This window comes from Hyposmocoma kahamanoa, unplaced genomic scaffold (assembly GCF_003589595.1).
Source record: "Hyposmocoma kahamanoa isolate Upper Pololo Valley unplaced genomic scaffold, ASM358959v1 93, whole genome shotgun sequence".
In the NCBI taxonomy this organism is placed as follows: domain Eukaryota; kingdom Metazoa; phylum Arthropoda; class Insecta; order Lepidoptera; family Cosmopterigidae; genus Hyposmocoma; species Hyposmocoma kahamanoa.
In genome coordinates, this window is record NW_020654810.1 from 22,561,613 (window position 1) to 22,579,246 (window position 17,634).

The following is a 17,634-nucleotide window of genomic DNA, read 5'->3' on the forward strand; positions in this document are numbered from 1 at the left end:
TCTAAAATTTACTACCAAACCCAGTTTACTTCTTATTTAAACTCATCGTAAATACTATAGAAAAAATTTCATGAATTTTGTTTATGATTATTATTGAGCTATTTTTTTCTATTAATTTCTACGTTTATTGTCTCTAATATTTCGATTGAAGGACTTGTATCCACGGTCATGAAAAAAAAATCGTCTCAAACTGGGGAATCCCTTGTACTATGTGTACGAGAATACTCTGGGGCACTACCCATGACATCCAGATCAGAACCAATTTAGAAAAGTTCATTGCCCTGTTTGATTCTACCGGGAATCGAATCCAGAACCTCCACATCCAACGACGACAGTGCAAACTGTTGCGCCACTTGAGTCGTCTATCTTTTTTGTTTATCTGTAAAGTTCCGTATTCGTAATTTTTATTCAATCTACGGGTTTTTTTATTTAATTATCACAATATTTTAAGGAGCAATTATACAATTACTTGCTTACTTACATTACATACATTAGTATAACTACACTGCAACAATTCTAGAAGCGTCTAATTTGAAAGCGCCTTAAACATCAAAATCATCTGCACCATGCTAAGTATACGGGAACATGAGGTTTTTTATCGTGGTTTGTCAAATAAAGAATGTCACACTGTATGTGTAATATTGACATAGTACATATAGGTATAGGTAAATATATCGTCCTATTCTGACCTCTAATAATTAATTACTTTCTTCATATTCATATATAGGCCATTAATCAGAAGCGTTTGGAAAATATTTTCTTTATAAAAATGCCATCTCACAATCTCTCCACGTCGGACGCACGCACCTCTCTCAATAATATTTTTTTACGTAATAACATTCTAGTCTATATTATGTGCTTACTTTATTACAGAGTTTTAAGTGATAATTGTTAAAATGACGTCGTCCCAAACTTGATATTATTTATAAACTAGCTTACCATCAGGCGTACGACTTGTCTGTTCCGTCACTTGATATTATAAAAAAATAAATTAATTGGAATTACAAAATGCCACCGCTGGCAATGTCGTGGCATGTGTTCGTATTTCAGACGTATCCAAAATCCTACCAAATCGTTTTCCCAAAGACTTTTCTTCCCGTTTATTTTGTGTTCTCATTGTTTGTCATTTTTAGTCAAAAATTAAAGAGATAAAACTACATATGAATCACCATAGAAAATCAATATCTTCATAATTTCGAATTTTGCTTCATTATGTTTTTTTTAATAGGGTCGCATAACGAGGTCCGTAATAGAGGATGCACACCTAAATAATGCCTAAACTAAAAATATTCACTCTCGCCTTCAAAAGGCCCAAGTTAAGTCTGCAGGCAGGGAATTGCACTCCATAGCTTTTATGCCATATTTAGCCATTATGGTTTCGTTTCGAATTGCGTTATTTTATGTGCGTAATTGAAATAACACCTTTCTTGATGTTTGAATCACAACCCTACTATTGTTCATTGTGAAACAATTTGTTCATATTTTCCTTTTAATGACGCAAAGCATATAGGTGCTTCATTAGATTAATTTTTCCTGTTATGTTCAGCGAGATTTTTTAAACACAAATAACACGATAATAATAACGTGGCAGACAGCCACACTAATAAATTCAAGATATTTATTCGCTGAAAATTGTAGCTAATATGAAAGTGTTATTGTAATTATTTTATATAAGATCGTATAATTCTCATTTTACTTTTTAACCGACTTAGAAAAGGGAGGAGGTTCTCTATTCGACTGTATGTTTTTTTTGTATGTATGTTACGCGATTTCTTCGGCATTGGTGAACCGATTTTGATTATTTTGAAGAAAATATTCCTTCTCTAAAGGTAAACTAGGGGATGAATGATTTTTGAGGTCGGTTTTTTAGTACTCTGTAGGTAGGTTATGATATAGCATGCATTTAAAGTAAGAAATGCGCTATACATAGCAGAGCAACGGAATTCACTCCGGGATAGGGTTACCATTCCGAAATTTGAACAGTCCGGACTAAAATCCTAGCTATTGCAAAGAGTCCGGACTTTTTGATAACAAAATATAAGTAAAAGTCAAAAGATTTATTCACCAAATACAGTACATTGCCAATGACATTGCCTAATAGGTAGGTAAGTCAAATTACAGAAAATACAAACTTAAATTATACAGGTGTACTTACATAATAGTACAGAGTGCTTAACATCATAATTTTTTTTAAGAAAATGAATATTCATTTAGGTATATTTAAATCCATACATGCTTATAAAAATCTTGATTTTCGTAATAAAGTTTCAGTGTTTGCTTGAATGCCGCTATTTATAAATCAGATACACTAACTGGTGGCTTATTGTACATATTAATTTTTATATTTATGACCTGTTTTAACTTTTTTAGTAATCCGGTTTTATTTGTTACTAATTTATATAGTATAATCGAAAGTGTCTCTCACGCAGTAGCCAAGATGGGAGAAGCCCCGGACAACAAAATTTTTGCCGTAAATCGAGTTGCACTACATTATTGCGAGGTGGAATTTACTTTTTATTCTGAATACTAATACCCTGATTATCATTGTCCAGACAAATGGTAACACTACTCCAGGACAACACCCAAACCAGAATCAATTTGAAGGATCGAGCCCGAGTTCTCCTCCTGCGGAGACCATAGTGCGAACGGTTGGTCAAAGTCATCAATCAAATTTCAAGTGACCAAGTCTACAACAATACAGTTGATTGATTAGAATTTAATGACGACATTGAGTCGTAGTTTAAATGCTGAGTGGCGTGTATTAAACCCTTCGGCCAAAACGCCTCCGTCATGAAGGTCGACAGATATTCAATCCGCACTCTCACCACAAGTGAATAAAATTCATGTTAATAACGTTGATATAACTTTGCCCCACAATAAGTATACAAATATAATATTGTCAAATTTAAACTCTACCTTAGAAACGTAACTTAGATTTTTTCTTTATAATATCAATTGACAGGATGGACAACCGTCACTCTGAGACATAAGTTGTCAAGTCTCATGTGCCTGTGATTTCCCTTTAAAACCGGAACACAGTAATGCTGACATTACTGCTTGGCGGCAGAAATAAGTAAGGTGGCAGTACTTCCCTGGACAAATTCTTTCACAAGGAGCTTACTGCTACGGAAATTAGATTATTAAATGTGGGACTTTATTCTAATCATTCAGGTTATTAACATTACGTTCATTACTACACGTTTTAACTACACAATCAGCGACCAAAAGCAACAATAAACAAAGAACGGGGAAGTTAATTAAGTGAGCCTAGATAATAACTTATAATTAATGTCATGTTAATATTACATATTCGTGCAACTTTGATTACTTAAATATTTATTTTTTGTGCTTGTTAACATCGTTTTTAAATAAGATGACAAGTCTCACGTGGCTGGAATTTCGCCAGCACCCTTACCCTTCAAAACCGGAACGCAGTAATCCTCGTATGGTGGAAGTACTCCCCTAGACTCTCACAAAGAACTGCTACTAAACCAAAGGTATATATTACGTGTAAAAACCACGGCTTACAAAACGTGCAAGAGTTAGAAGCCATGGGAAAACGTTTACACATTATAATACACCATTGAATCGTGGAAAACTGCAGACACATGACGGATCAAACTTTCACATATCATTGCTATTAAGTGAACTAAGCTTACATATAACCAATTATGTAATCTGTGTTTAACACTATCGTGTAATCTAGACGGTGACCGTAAATGAACTACTTTTGGGGCCTTCCTCAAATCTAGATTTGACTAATCACGTTGAAGCCAGAGGCTGTGGAGGCGCCGCCGCGTCACTACTAATTTTCGTACAATATTTAGAAGTGCAGTTGCAGCACCATTGTCGTGACATGCGCGCGCCGCTTTTTAACCGACTTCAAAAGGAGGTTTTTTTGTATGTATGTTACTTGATTACTCGGCATCTGTGAACCGGTTTTGATGATTCTTTCATCGTTGAAAATAAGATACCTCAGTATTGGTCCCATTTAAACTTTAAGACAATATTCCTCCTCTAAGGGTGGCAAACTAGGGGATGAATCCGGTTTCGCGCACTTTCCGGTAACCGATTTCAACAAAACTTGGCAATAGATGTAATTCCACGTACGTTTGAGGTCTTTTTTTTATAAAAAAGTTATAATTTAATTATGCAGTCAGAATTGACTCGCATTCTTTCTTCTTCGTTTTGCTTAATGGCGGTTCCTTCTTTTTAAGATTTCGCCAGTGTCGAGTTTTCCGCTTAGCAGAATGTAGATTATGCTGCTGTAAATATGGCCGCCACAAAGAGGATAGGCAAATTGAGGCGGCGTGCTTGGATTGACTCGGGATTCCTTAATATAGGCCGATATGGGTATTTTAGTTCGAGATTCGTATAATTTCACGTTTTAATCTTCGATTAAGGCACAATAGCACTATCCTATTCCACTTTAAACTAGATTTCACAAAATAATTGAAAGTCAAAATAAAAACGACACTTTTCCCTCCAAAAGGTCCAGAGCGAATCCGACTCGCATTGTGCGAGTCAATTCTGATCACAATTGACAGTTACAGGGGAACTAAACATTTCTAAAGCGTTACATTCGCGCCACTGTAGCGTTTCTACAAGCATCTAATTTGAAGGCGTCCTAAACCTCAATTTACACAGCGAGTTTCTTTATCGAAATTTTACATAGTTAGTGACGTACAAATTAACAAACATACAATTACGATACAGTGGCTGTGAGAATTCCAGAGACCGTATGAAATTTTTCCGGAAGACACGCGACTTGATTTTTGACTCGTATCTAGTTTGTATGTTGCACAATTGGCTTGAATTGTGTTGCGAAAATTCGCTTTCATTCGCTCCGCGGCAATGTAAATTGAGCTTAAACTGCATGTAAATAAATTACATAGTAATTTTCTGCTTACCTAAGTCCCAGTACATTCATTAACTATTTATGTTTTAATTGTTCCAGATGGCGTAGAAAAGCAGTAAGAGTTACAAATGTTTATCAACCTAATGGAGGGGGAAACGATAACCACAAACAATCTGATATCTTCGATCAAGAGGCTCAATAGCGATGGCAAAGAACACGGCACGATCAAAGCGCTGCTCAAAAACTTCATCCTGCCTGAACCAGACATGGCTATAAAAACCAACCTAAATGATAACAAATACGTATACACAATTCCTGTCAAGCTTCCGGTCAACGAGCGAGCCAAATCTATCCACGAAGCAAAACAAGCTTTCTTAAACTCCACTGTCAGTCCAAATCCCACTAAACTTTCAAACATCATGAAAAGAGAACCTGCGTTACATTACGCTCAAATTGCTATCACTACTGACGAAGATACGAGAAGCACGGGTGGAGGAAAGGATACTAAACCCGCCGCCGATATTGTCAAAAACAAAATGGCTACTCTTCCAGTTAACATGTCGCCTGTTAGGAAAAAAATGGAACCCCAACCAAGAAAAGTCAGCTTCAAAATCAAGAACGCATCAACCTCGTACCGACGTCCTCCGCTAGCCACGAAAACCATGACTATAACAAGTACAAAAGTGGCAGAACTAACAAAGAAATTCAATAATCTTGTAAATGAATCTCAACATGCAACTGTGAAACAAACAAAATTGGTAAAAACTATAGAAGAATTGCAATCCGCATCAAAATATTCAGCTAGTAACAGTTCCACACCTTCTTCCACTCTCAGCTCAAGTCCCAACATTAAAATTGTTTTAAGGCAAAGAAGAGGCTCCAAGAAACGCAATAGTCGCACCAGATGCTCCAGTATGGATTCAATAGATAAATTAATAGTATCGGACAGCAATTTAACTAAAATTCGCGTTATAAGATCAAAATCGGACGGAATTAATAGAGTTCCAAAGTCTCCTAAAAAACGCTTAAAGTATGCGGATTCGAGCGAACAGCAAAGTGGTTCAGATTCTGTCGATGGCACTCCAACAAAAATAAAGAATTCGGAACCATTAAAAGAAAAAGCTCACCAAAGTAACGTTAGAAATGTAATAAAGAAATTTGAGTGTGAAATTACCGCTCAAACTTCTTCTAATAACACGCTAAAAAGACACCCTGAAAACATGAAAAGTACAATAACTGTAAAAGAAAAACCAAAAGTACCTGAAAAGAAATCTACTTTAACTTTAACGAAAAACGTTGTAGTAAAAGATGGTGTTCCAAAAATTAAATGTATAAAACCGCCTGAAGTACCTCCCAAACCGCATGTTAATAACCAACACAAAGACAAAGTTGACCTTCCCAAGAAGAAAGAACCTATTTATGATAGAAAAAAATATAAAACAAACTATATACATACAGAAAAACTGCCTTTGAAAGCAGTAGAAATAATACAAGAGGATGTTAACGAGTACACTGCAACTGTGAGTACTCCTGGCGCGGTTGATACCTCATCAATTCCTGCCACTAAACCCCCTGAAACAATTGACAAAGATAAAAAAGTGTCTCAAGAAATAGAGTCGAACATAACGCCCAACGAATCTTTTTTGTGGCGCAGAAAGTCTACAACGCAAATTTACTCAGATAGCGAAAAATCAATCTCAGATAGCAACTACAGTTTTGTAATTATAACGGCCAATGATACTGCAATTGCGAGCTCAATAGATCCAACAGAAATCTCAATTAGTGACGAATCTCTTACATTAGAAGAATTAAGTGAACCGCAAGTTAGTATCGTGACTAGTGAAACCAAAAATGATTCCAACTCAGACTTTGAAAGTAATTTAGTCGAAGCTTACAACAAGGAAATTTTACGTGGATTCACATCTAGGCCAAAGAAAGTGCCTGTAGTGGAAGACGATTATGAACCATTAGAACCTCGCGACGAAGACAACGTATTAGTAATCCCAATTAAAAGCGTCGATAGGTCTTCAATATCTTCTAAATTAAACTGTCCTCTGCCAGAGATACCTAAACAAACACCACCTGAATCTCCACAAAGTGACAAAGATAACATTTACCAGTGTCTTTTAGAAATGAGATCCCACCCTGAAGGTGATGAAAGCAGTATTCATAACTATGAACTCTGTGATAATCAGTTGGAAGAAAGAACTCGAGGAGATGGGGATAGCGATGACGGTTACGAGTATTGCAAATCTCCCATCAAGCCTTATTGTCTAACCTCTAGCTCAGGTATCCAAATCGCCGAAGACTATCAGCCTGACGACAAAGATAATGTCAAGAACTATTCAATAACAAAATCTGTTAGTGGAGCATCAACTGTGAGCTACGAGAAGATAGGTTCGGATCGGATATATGAGAAAATACCTGCTCAGTCGCCAAAACCTAAGGACATCAGCCCTAATTACAGTAACAGACATTCTTTTGTTTCGTCCGATTACAACGGGTACAATGATAATGAAAATATTTATGATACGATAAAGCATGCCGATGGGACGTCTATGTCGCATTGCTACGAAAGTATACCGAACAGTCCGAGTATGGTGAAATTGAGGAACAATTTGAGGAAGCAAATGACATCAGCTGCACAGAAACGGTTATCGTTTGACACTGTGTCCAACATTAGTCAGTCGACGTTGTCAAGTGAGCAGAAGACGAACAGTATCTATGGGCAGAGATCTGTGATTAGCTACAACGGGCAAGAGATCGCTTTCCAAGTGCCAAGCAGCGAAGTGAGCGCCAGTGGGAGTGACCGGAGTGACGATTGGGTTGATGTTTCCGATGAGGAGAAAAATGAGGAACAGAAGATCATTATGTAAGTACCATGCAAGTATTTACTCATCGTTATTTACGTTTCCATTATTATTACAAGTAAACGAATGGGAATCAAGTTCGTGGACGACTGTTACTATTTCTGCTTCATTAATAATGAAAATAGTCAAAACTTTCAAAAGTAGACATTTGGTGTGACCTAATAAATTACCCTATTTGGCGTAGCATGTACATCATTACATAATCAGCAGAACAAGTTCCCCAAGAGAAATGTAAACATCACTATCACTATCTGTTTGATATTACTCTGCTAGATAATCTTTTTAGTACTGAAAAAGTAGGGATAAGCTCCGGATGTATGGACCGCAAAAGTTGGATCATAAACACCTTGCAAAATTTTTTTCAAATGGAAATTTCTTATTGCAGTGTTCGAGAAATAAGTCGCGGTAGAAAAAGTCCAATCAGCTGGTCGCAGAAAGTGCGACATCAGTGGCTGAAAACACCAAAAAAAAGAGACGATAAAGGTATGTTAATTTCCTTTTTTGCGTATAATAATGATATCAAATAATTCGATGCTTGAATTATTTTTCCCGCGTTTTATATACTCCATAATGACACGAAACTGCATATAGCGCCATCTAGTAATTGCTACTGGTATTACGTAGACACTTCCTACTAGTACAATAAAGACTTTGTGCTACGTTCACTTTCTCGCTAGAGGGAGCTAGTGAAATGCTGTTCTAAGTTTATTTTCAAACAAACAAAAAAAAATACATCGAAATAAATTCTTTGACGTGTTCGCAAAATTCATCCTTGTAAATATATAGTTACAAACAAACTTTAATATGAAATATGTAAATAGAAATTAGGCAACCGAGTACAAACGGACAAGAAACAATCGCGCAAGTGAAGTGACAAAGGCTGATCGCCTGCGCCTGCCACCGACTAAGCTGCGATTGCGCAAATCGAGATTTTGCCATAGATTGCGCAAACATGGTGACAGGCGTCCTACGCGCATTCCGTGCAAATATACTGCGCACAAATGATTTTATCGCACCTTGTTTCATGAATAAAATCGCTATCATTGTCTTGTTTTGACATTTTTTTAGGTTATCCCTTACATTTATCTTTCTTGGATGTTTTTGGTATTGCAGTGGGATGGGCCGTACCAGTCTCGTATATTTATATTTATCGGTACCATTTACATAGTTAAATATGAAATAATAAAATCACATTTTTTACCAATATTTTGCAGTATTTCTTTTTAGTATTTATTGTGTAGTTTACAGATTATAACGTTTCTATTTTTAAAAAAACCGACGACCGAAAGTTTTATTGGAATCGGTTACCGGAAAGCGCGCGAAACCGTATTCATCCCCTAGTTTGCCAGTCTTAATGGTGGAATAGTTTCTTCAAATTTAAATGGGACCAATAATGAGGTACCCTCTTTCCATCAAAATAAAATCATCAAAATCGGTTTCCAAATTAGTTTTAATCGCGTAGCATACACAAAAAAAAATACAGTCGATTTAAGAACCTCCTTCTTTTCAAAATCACTTGTTGCTCTTTGCTGATATGTCTAATAAATAACACCCCAAAGTAATTGTATTGATTTGCAAGGTAATAAAATTATTCAGCTTAGTAATTTACAAAATAATAAACAATAATGTAAAACGGTAGGCAGAGCAATGTTGCAACAAGTTCACGGAACGGTCGCTGCGCGCGCGCCGGTAGTGGGTGGCCGTTAATTGTTGCCGGATTCCAGCGCCTACGCATAAGGCGCTAATCCTTTTGTATTACGCCAGTACTTAAGAAATATTTGAGCTAATTGTTATAATTGCAAACTGAAGCTTTTTTGATGTCTTAATTTATAGTTTGACAAAAAAAATTACATTGTCCAAAAGTTATCAGTATTAAAACAAATAGACCTTATTCTGTTTACGACATTCTATTCATACAATTTCAAACAGTATTTGTATCGCAATTTTCGAAAGTCCCTCCATCTTTGCGATTTCAAGTTCGTTCATTCTCGGACTAGTCCACTACCTAATTTCCGTGGCAAATTTTTATTATTTAGATATTTGTTTTTTTCGTGCAATATTATTTAATATTCGAATATTTTATCGTGACATATTATTTAATAATTACACGACAATATACTTGTTCAAGAATGACCGAGTTCTAAATGCACTACAGCACTGCGACTATTATGGGTAGGTGCGTTGTTTACTACCAGGTACACGCTCAGAGCTTTTAATCGCAAAGATCTGAGGGGACTGCATTGCACCCGTCACGTTGACAAGTCCCATGTGCCTGTAATTTCACCAGTGGTAACAATACTTCCCTGGACGAACTCTTGCACAAGCTCTACTACCGACCTCAAAATTGCCACATTTAGAGATGGAATATTTAAATTTCTAACAAAAAAGAATCATCAAAGTCGGTTCACAAATGCCGAAATAATCACGTAATATGCAGACAAAAAATACAGTAAAATAAAGAACCTCCTCCTTCTTTTCAAGTCAGTTAATAAAATTATTAATATTAACCGAAAAAATTATAAATATAAGTTAAGAGAGAGACCTCTTATCAAGGTCCTTACATAAATAAACTTATAAATAGCTAACGTGAATTTGTACTAAGAAACGAAAACCCTTGGTAAGAGACTGAAGTCCGTACTAGGTGTTAACCTGTGTGACAGATCTCCAGGATGCCACCTCCGGATACAATAATTATTCTGTAAGTGCTATTTAACAAGATAAAACTTGCATTTAAAAATATAAATTAAAATAATGAATAGTTATTCGTTTACATATGTTACGCTGTAATTACAATTTCAAATAATGTTGTGAGGTAGTCACCTGCTCTAAGCCAGCTGGCGCAGGTGAAACAAAATCGATATTGATAATGCCTGACCCACTTAGATAGCATGGACACGATAAACTATTTCCTAAACTACACTCACGATTTCTGCTCGCTTAACTACACTATAGTGTCTTTAGTTGTAGTATTCACAAATTGTCAATAAACTTCGCACATAAATAAATAGTTTGGTGCTTAAATTTTTAATTACCCGGGTGTATTTTTTCGTAGCATTTGGGAAACTGTTAATATTTGTGGTACCTACGGTGAGTATGACTTCTCTATCTTTTATGGCTCACAATGATATGATATGGTGAGCTCCTCCACAAACATCAGGATCCTCCTGCGTTTTTTTGCGATACCAGGTGACGGGACGAACAAGTCGTGCGTCTGGTCGTAAGCGACACACCTGTCTATAGCAGTTGAAATGCCACTCAAAGCTTTAACACGTTCCCTGTGCATTCACCATATATGGTGCTTTTCGAGGTTAAACGATACCTGAGTGCATCACATATGAGGCATAGCCCTTCATAAATTTAAGCATTAAACAAATTTGCACATGTAAGCTAGATTATCTTTATTTACTTGCACGTATGGACCACAAAAATTGTGACGATTAGCATGTGGTATCGGATGACTTTTTAACCAATGTTGCCAGATTATCACTGTCAAAATAAAACACAAAAAAAAGAACTAGTACGTGCATGCACCATTAATGTGGCACCAAGTAAAGAACTCATACGTGCGTGTATCACATGTGGGGCACTTGGGAAAATTGAGAAAATGGGAAGGGGGTTTATGGAAATGATTTTTCATCTATAAATGTATTAATATATACCAATTTCAACGTATTTGCAAAATAAAAAAATTGCACGCGAGGGGTCAATTTCTGATTTCCAGTTACACAGGGAACGTGTTAAATCACAAAGATTTTGTGGGGCACTGCCACTAACTCATTTGCATTTTAGTGACTTTCGAGATATTATTACCTAAAGGCTTATTGTCACCTAAAAAAAATGTTTTTGTATAAAAACAAAACAACAATAAAACTAAAACTAAATAAGATATAAAAAAAGCGCTAATAGGGGCTTGTAGATCTCGTTTCGTTCATTCCAGGCATGTTAATAACTCAATTTCGCTAAATATGTCGAATAAATTAGTTATGACAATGAGGCCAGCATTACGCCCGTCACCCTGAGACATAAGCCTCATGTGCCTGTAATTTTACCTGTTATTGTATAAAGACAGCGATATAATTCAAATTTATGTCATCTACATGCAAATAAATCAGGCATAAGCCTTTATAACCTACGAGGTTGGCGACTAGGAAGACAAATTCAATCATCTGAAGGTAAACTGGGTGGCCATTCACGATTCGCCTCTATGACGTACGAGTTTTTTGTTTTATTGTATTCGAACCGGCAAACAGTCAGATGTTTTACATCATGGCAAATGTAAAAAAAGTCCACATTTGAGAACAATCTCACCTGATGCAAAGTGACGGTAAGGTCGACGAAGAAGCATATATATCTGTAGTTGAAATGTACGCATGTGACATTACTTCAAGAAAAAAGTGTTATATGTACTGTCGTGATCAGTAAAAAAAATCCGATTTGTCCATTGACTTACAATTATATGGACGTCGGGTCCGCGCTAAAAAGTGTCCGCACTTGTAAGGCGCTAAAATCGTATACAGAGCGCGACACTCCGCTTTAGTCTTCATTTGTTCTACGGACAGCGCGATACTGCGATGACATAACAATTTAAATTTCGAATAGGTTGACTTGGGACATTTTTTTCGTGGTTTTTGTATTAGACCCGTCGTCCATTTATTTGTAAGTCAATGGATTTGTCACTATTTTTATTTCTTGTACTAGATGGAAAGGTAGGTAATGTTACCGCAAGAGAAAAGTACTTAGATATTTTTTAATTTCATTTCTTTAAGAATCGATCATTCTTACTGAAATGGTTCTGTTACGCGGCCTAGGCGGTAGTGACGCCAGCTTTATTTTACAATTTATTTTTTTACCACAAAATCAAAACCGTTTGAAAAATGTTTATCGTATGGTATACGTGTTCTATTTTATTCAGTTGATATAAAAATTAATATATAATAATATAATAAATATTATGTAAGGTACATGGTCAAGAGCACGTTAAGCTTGACACATAAGATTTAAATCCAACTCTATGTCGCTTACGATAAGAACGATCCAAAGTACAAAGTGTCAAGCTTGATGTTCTCTTGACTGCACCTATTGGATACAGCTGTTTTCTTGTAAAATTGCGAAGACAGTTTGTTTTTTTTCTATCGTGAAGATTTTTCACCGTGTACTAATCAATTTTACTATATATTTTTTCCAAAGTGACGAAACATTATTTTCTCGGTTTTGAGTTTTTCTCACAAGCGCCCTTTTAACTAACGGCGGCAGACATCTAAATAATACGTTTTCACTCTCGCCTTGAAACGGCTCAAGTTATAGGATGCAGGCAAGGAATTTCACCCCACAGTCGTTCACCATATAAATGTGGAAAAGTGCAAGTTTTTATGTATATAAACAAAATAATTTCTTTTCTGTAATTCATACTTACATCTATGAGGTTTCACTATACGATTTTTAGATATCAACCACTTAAGAGAGCGGCGTCTGTAGTAGATTTAGAAAACCTGTTTTAGTACTGCTCTATGTTACAAACTAAAATTTATAAACAACTTAAAATTACAGTTTTTACCGTGTGTATGTATAATACGGTTTAATAACGCAAATGGGTTTTACTGTGATTGCCTTTTCGTGCATAGGCAGCAGTGGCGAGGCGTGAAACGAAAAACTACACAAGGTATCAGTATACTTCATTTCACTGGTTTACTTATTTTACATTTAACATTTTGAACAAAATGTAGTATTTGGGTAATTTTCAGGTAAGTTTTTTGTACTCAACTTTGGGGACAACTTATTTTTATAATTATTAATACAAAGATCGAAAAAATTCCTTCGATCCGGTCGGATTCGAACCGACGTCTTCTTGCATACCGTGCCAGACGCTATACCAACTAAGCCACGGAACGAACCAACTTTTTTCTATGTGCTTGCATCGTGTCTTTGTATTTGGATTTTCAATGACTTTTTAGTCGTAGCGCCATCTATGAGAAATCTATGAAAGACTCATCACCCAGTTAGTACCTTTACAGCTACCAGTCCTGGCGAGAGATGTCGCTATTCACTGTATTAATTAAATTTTTATTGAATTGATATTCAATTTTTTTTTGGGAAATTACTCCACTAATTTGTTATGATTAATAATTAATTTGAAATAAAAATTAAATAAATAAATAAAATATAAATTAAAATAAATAATTTTTTTTCTGAGTGTTCGATCTTTGTATTAATAATTATAACAAACTAGTGGAGTAATTTCACAAAAAAAAAATTTACATCAATTCAATAAAAATTTAATTAATTTCTTTTTATTTAAATATTTATAGAATATCATCATGAAGTATCATTTAATATTCGAGTGTGGTAACCTGAAATATTCTTTAATATTTCACGATGATATATTCAAGTAATTAAATAATAAAAATTGTCACCAAAATTGAGTACAAAAAACTTACCTGAAAATTACTGATTTGATAATACGTGGAAAATTTTATGAAATCGAGTTACATGGACGCCTCGCCACTAATAGGTAGTATTTCTTAATTAATTAATTTATTTATTATATGGACAACAAAACAGATAACAATTAAATTACATTGATACAAATTAAATATGATATAACAAAGTTCTGTACTAGACTGTAACCCTACTTATGTTGACACATCATTCTAAAGTAACAAGAAAGAATTACAGTTAAAATTGCTGATAATTTACTTATTTACTTACGAGTAATACTAAAGCGTCAAGAGAATGGGTGAAAATCTATACAAGTGCAAGTTGCTTTACTACTCGTTCAAATACTCTGGATCTTAATCAAAAATGTCCAAATGGCCAATTTCTTTACAATACAAAAAAAATCGTACCGTATTCGCACATGGAACTAAACTCCCTGGAAATAAATACACACCTACATACTTTTCAAATCTCCCATCTTGTTAGAAAACAGCTCGAACCTCCTTAATAATAACATTATAATAATAATAATAATAACGCACACACTCAACATAGCCCCGCACTAGGGAAACCCTGTGTCGCGGGTGCTATGGACACACACATAGACAACCACAAATTACACCCAAACTCACGAGAGAAATAAATGTAGGCCATATAAATATTTCTCCCGGCCCGGGAATCGAACCTGAGACCTCTGCGTGGCAGTCCGGCATGGTAACCGTTCGGCCACGGAGGCAGTCAAACAAAAACAAAGCTCACAAATATGTTAATATTAATAGAGATGATAGACACTAAAACTAGCATCGCATGACCTTCAAAATAAGCCAAGTCACCATGAAAGTGACTAGCTGTGTCAAATGATCTACGCTCTACATTCGAAATGAGCGTGCAATAGAAATAAACGTTTGTGCTTCTTTTTTTTAATAAGTATGAAATAGTATATAGCAGCAGTAGAGCTTGCGAAAGAGTACGTCCATGTGAATTCTGCCACCTTACCGCTATTTCTGCCGCCCAGCACTAATGTGAGCATAACCTAACCGAACCTAATATCCTGAAAGAACAACGGTTTTGTTATAATTCAGTTTTCGGTGTAATGAAAATTCGAACAAACGTTCGAATTCGAAAAAAAAAAAATTCTAGTTTGTGATAGGTACTATCGTACTGCTATTACAAATTACAATAGTGTTGTAACTTAAAACATAGGAAATTCAATGATTTTGTGAATCGGACGATTCTGGCTGCGAGGAACACGTAGTGCACGAAAAAACTTCCTCGCAATGACGTCAAGCGTCCTCTTTCCTTTCACCACGATGATGGACACGTACGGTGCAAAATTCAGCATGGCCACCTAGCTGTATTGTCAGCCTGGCTAGTTCTAGACCGCGATAATATAGTCTGTCGTTGACACAAGAGGCATTAGAGCTCCTTGTGAACACGTTTGATGGTGAATTTTAACCTATTACTATAGATTAGGTACGTAGTGTTTTTAAAGCAAGTGTTCTAGTAAATCTTCTGTTTCCTCTTACTTCTGACCGCTCGAGAGCTGTGTGTTGGCATGGCACTGTGAAGGCACTATTCGCCATTGTCGTTTGGTCCTTGTCCGATAATAGCCGAGTAAGCAATTTTTAGTTCTATTTAAAAGAGAAGTAGGTCCACTGCAAGTGACATAATTAGTTAAAACAAAAGAACACAAACCCACCGTCCGTCTGTCACTCCACGTCCGTCAGTCAACCAGCCATGCATAGCACGCTGGCGTTAAAAAAAGGTCACAACAGCTATCATTGGACAATATGCCGGAAATGATACGCTGATGGTGACAGTTTTGTCTCTTTAAAGGTATAGTACAGATTTATTTCTACCGCCAAACAGTAACGTAAACATTAGGTACTACATTCTGGTTTAGAGCGGTATAGGTGCTGATGAAATTACAGACACATAGGACTTGTCAACTTACGTCTCAGAATGACTGGCGCAGTGGCAGTGCCTCCCGGATCTTTGCTATTTAAAGCGCAGGCGCACTACTTGTGCAGTAGTGACTGGTATAATGAAAAGGGTATATCTTATATCATTAATTAGTTATAAGAATAAGAGCAGGACCCATTTGGGAAAAGAACTTTATTAAATTGTTTTATGTATGGGTCTATTTAATTTTCGGTGTTCTGTTTAATCATAGTACATCACTGGTTTCAGGCCAGGCAATAAGTGAGATCGAGTTGTTTCTATTATCTTTCGAACGATATTATTAACGAACTGTTCGAAAATTAATGCCCTGGGTAGCAATGAGATTGGGCAGAGCGACGTGCGCGCATACACCGTGACAAATTGCCATTGTTGTCCAAATATTTAGGATTGGCTTTAACCGACTGTAAATTCATTCCTTTTGCCTTTATTCTCAAAAAAACTGCTTTGTACAAAAACTGTTTTGTAACAAAATTTCCTAGTCTATAATAAAGTTACAGTTAGTTCAATTATCTACGTTTTTTAAAATCCTTTTTAAAACAGATTAGTTAGCCTATATATAGTCTCACAGCTGGGCACAGCCTCCTTTCACAATGAGATAAATTTATTTCAATAACTTAATCTAATCCAATGCAAGTGAAACAAATGTAAATAAAGCTATTATAGTATTCAAATAAAAATTAACAAGGGAATCTAAATTGTACATTCTTCATAGTAAAGCTATACATTTCAATATAAGCATCTAATGTGTAATTGCGACGCCTAAACTAAGTATTTTAAGCATCTTTTTGGGCAAGTGTCTTTATATTACAGCTTAAAAATAGATTTTCTATATTTAACAATAAAATAATTAGCAGTTATAAATTCATGGTTACCTACATAAAAATAATTATGAAACAACTTCAATATGTAACTATATTCCGAAAAACTAAAACGTGCAAGCTTGGATTCGAACCCACGCCCTCTGCTCGAGAAGCGGCAGGTGAAGCCATTAGGATACGACGGCATTTAAATTTTTATCCAGTTAGAACATTCGCAATGAACCAATAAATTAAAACTGGTTTTTCTATCGGAAATTATAAGATGAAACTTAATTAATAACTCAAGTTCATCTAGTCAAGATCTAAAAGTTGGTAAGAATGTTACCAGTTAAGTAACATTCACATGAAGCGAGTTAAGAAATAGATCTCTCACTCTTTACAACAAATAAGTCGTTAAAAACGAAAAGCAAAGTGTGCAACAAGCGCATACAGAAATTCGTAAGGTCGTTCGTCCCGTCCCTTAGTTGGATAGCGTCTGTCACGGTTTGCTGGAAGACGTTGGTTCGAATCCAACCAGTTCGATGGAATTTTTTCTAAGTGTTAATCTTTGTATTAATAATTATAACAAACTATAGTGGCGTAATTTCACAAAAATAATTGAATATCATGGTGACCAAACAACGTGACATTTAATAAAAAAAACTTTATAAATTATCATGTAGGTTTATTAGATACTTGGAAAAACAGGTTTGTT

At 35.6% G+C, this 17,634-nt stretch overlaps 1 protein-coding gene across 1 annotated transcript in view; it reads left to right on the plus strand.

Moving 5' to 3' along the window:
- Positions 1-8,431, plus strand: part of LOC113237271 — a 113,586-nt gene extending 105,155 nt beyond the window's left edge. Inside the window, exons 4-6 of the mRNA XM_026473661.1 lie at positions 4,958-7,730; positions 8,114-8,211; positions 8,406-8,431. Coding sequence (XP_026329446.1) covers positions 4,987-7,730; positions 8,114-8,211; positions 8,406-8,431 — 2,868 coding nt within the window. The 5' untranslated portion in view covers positions 4,958-4,986. The remainder of the gene's footprint in view (positions 1-4,957; positions 7,731-8,113; positions 8,212-8,405) is intronic.
- The last annotated feature ends 9,203 nt before the right edge of the window (positions 8,432-17,634 follow it).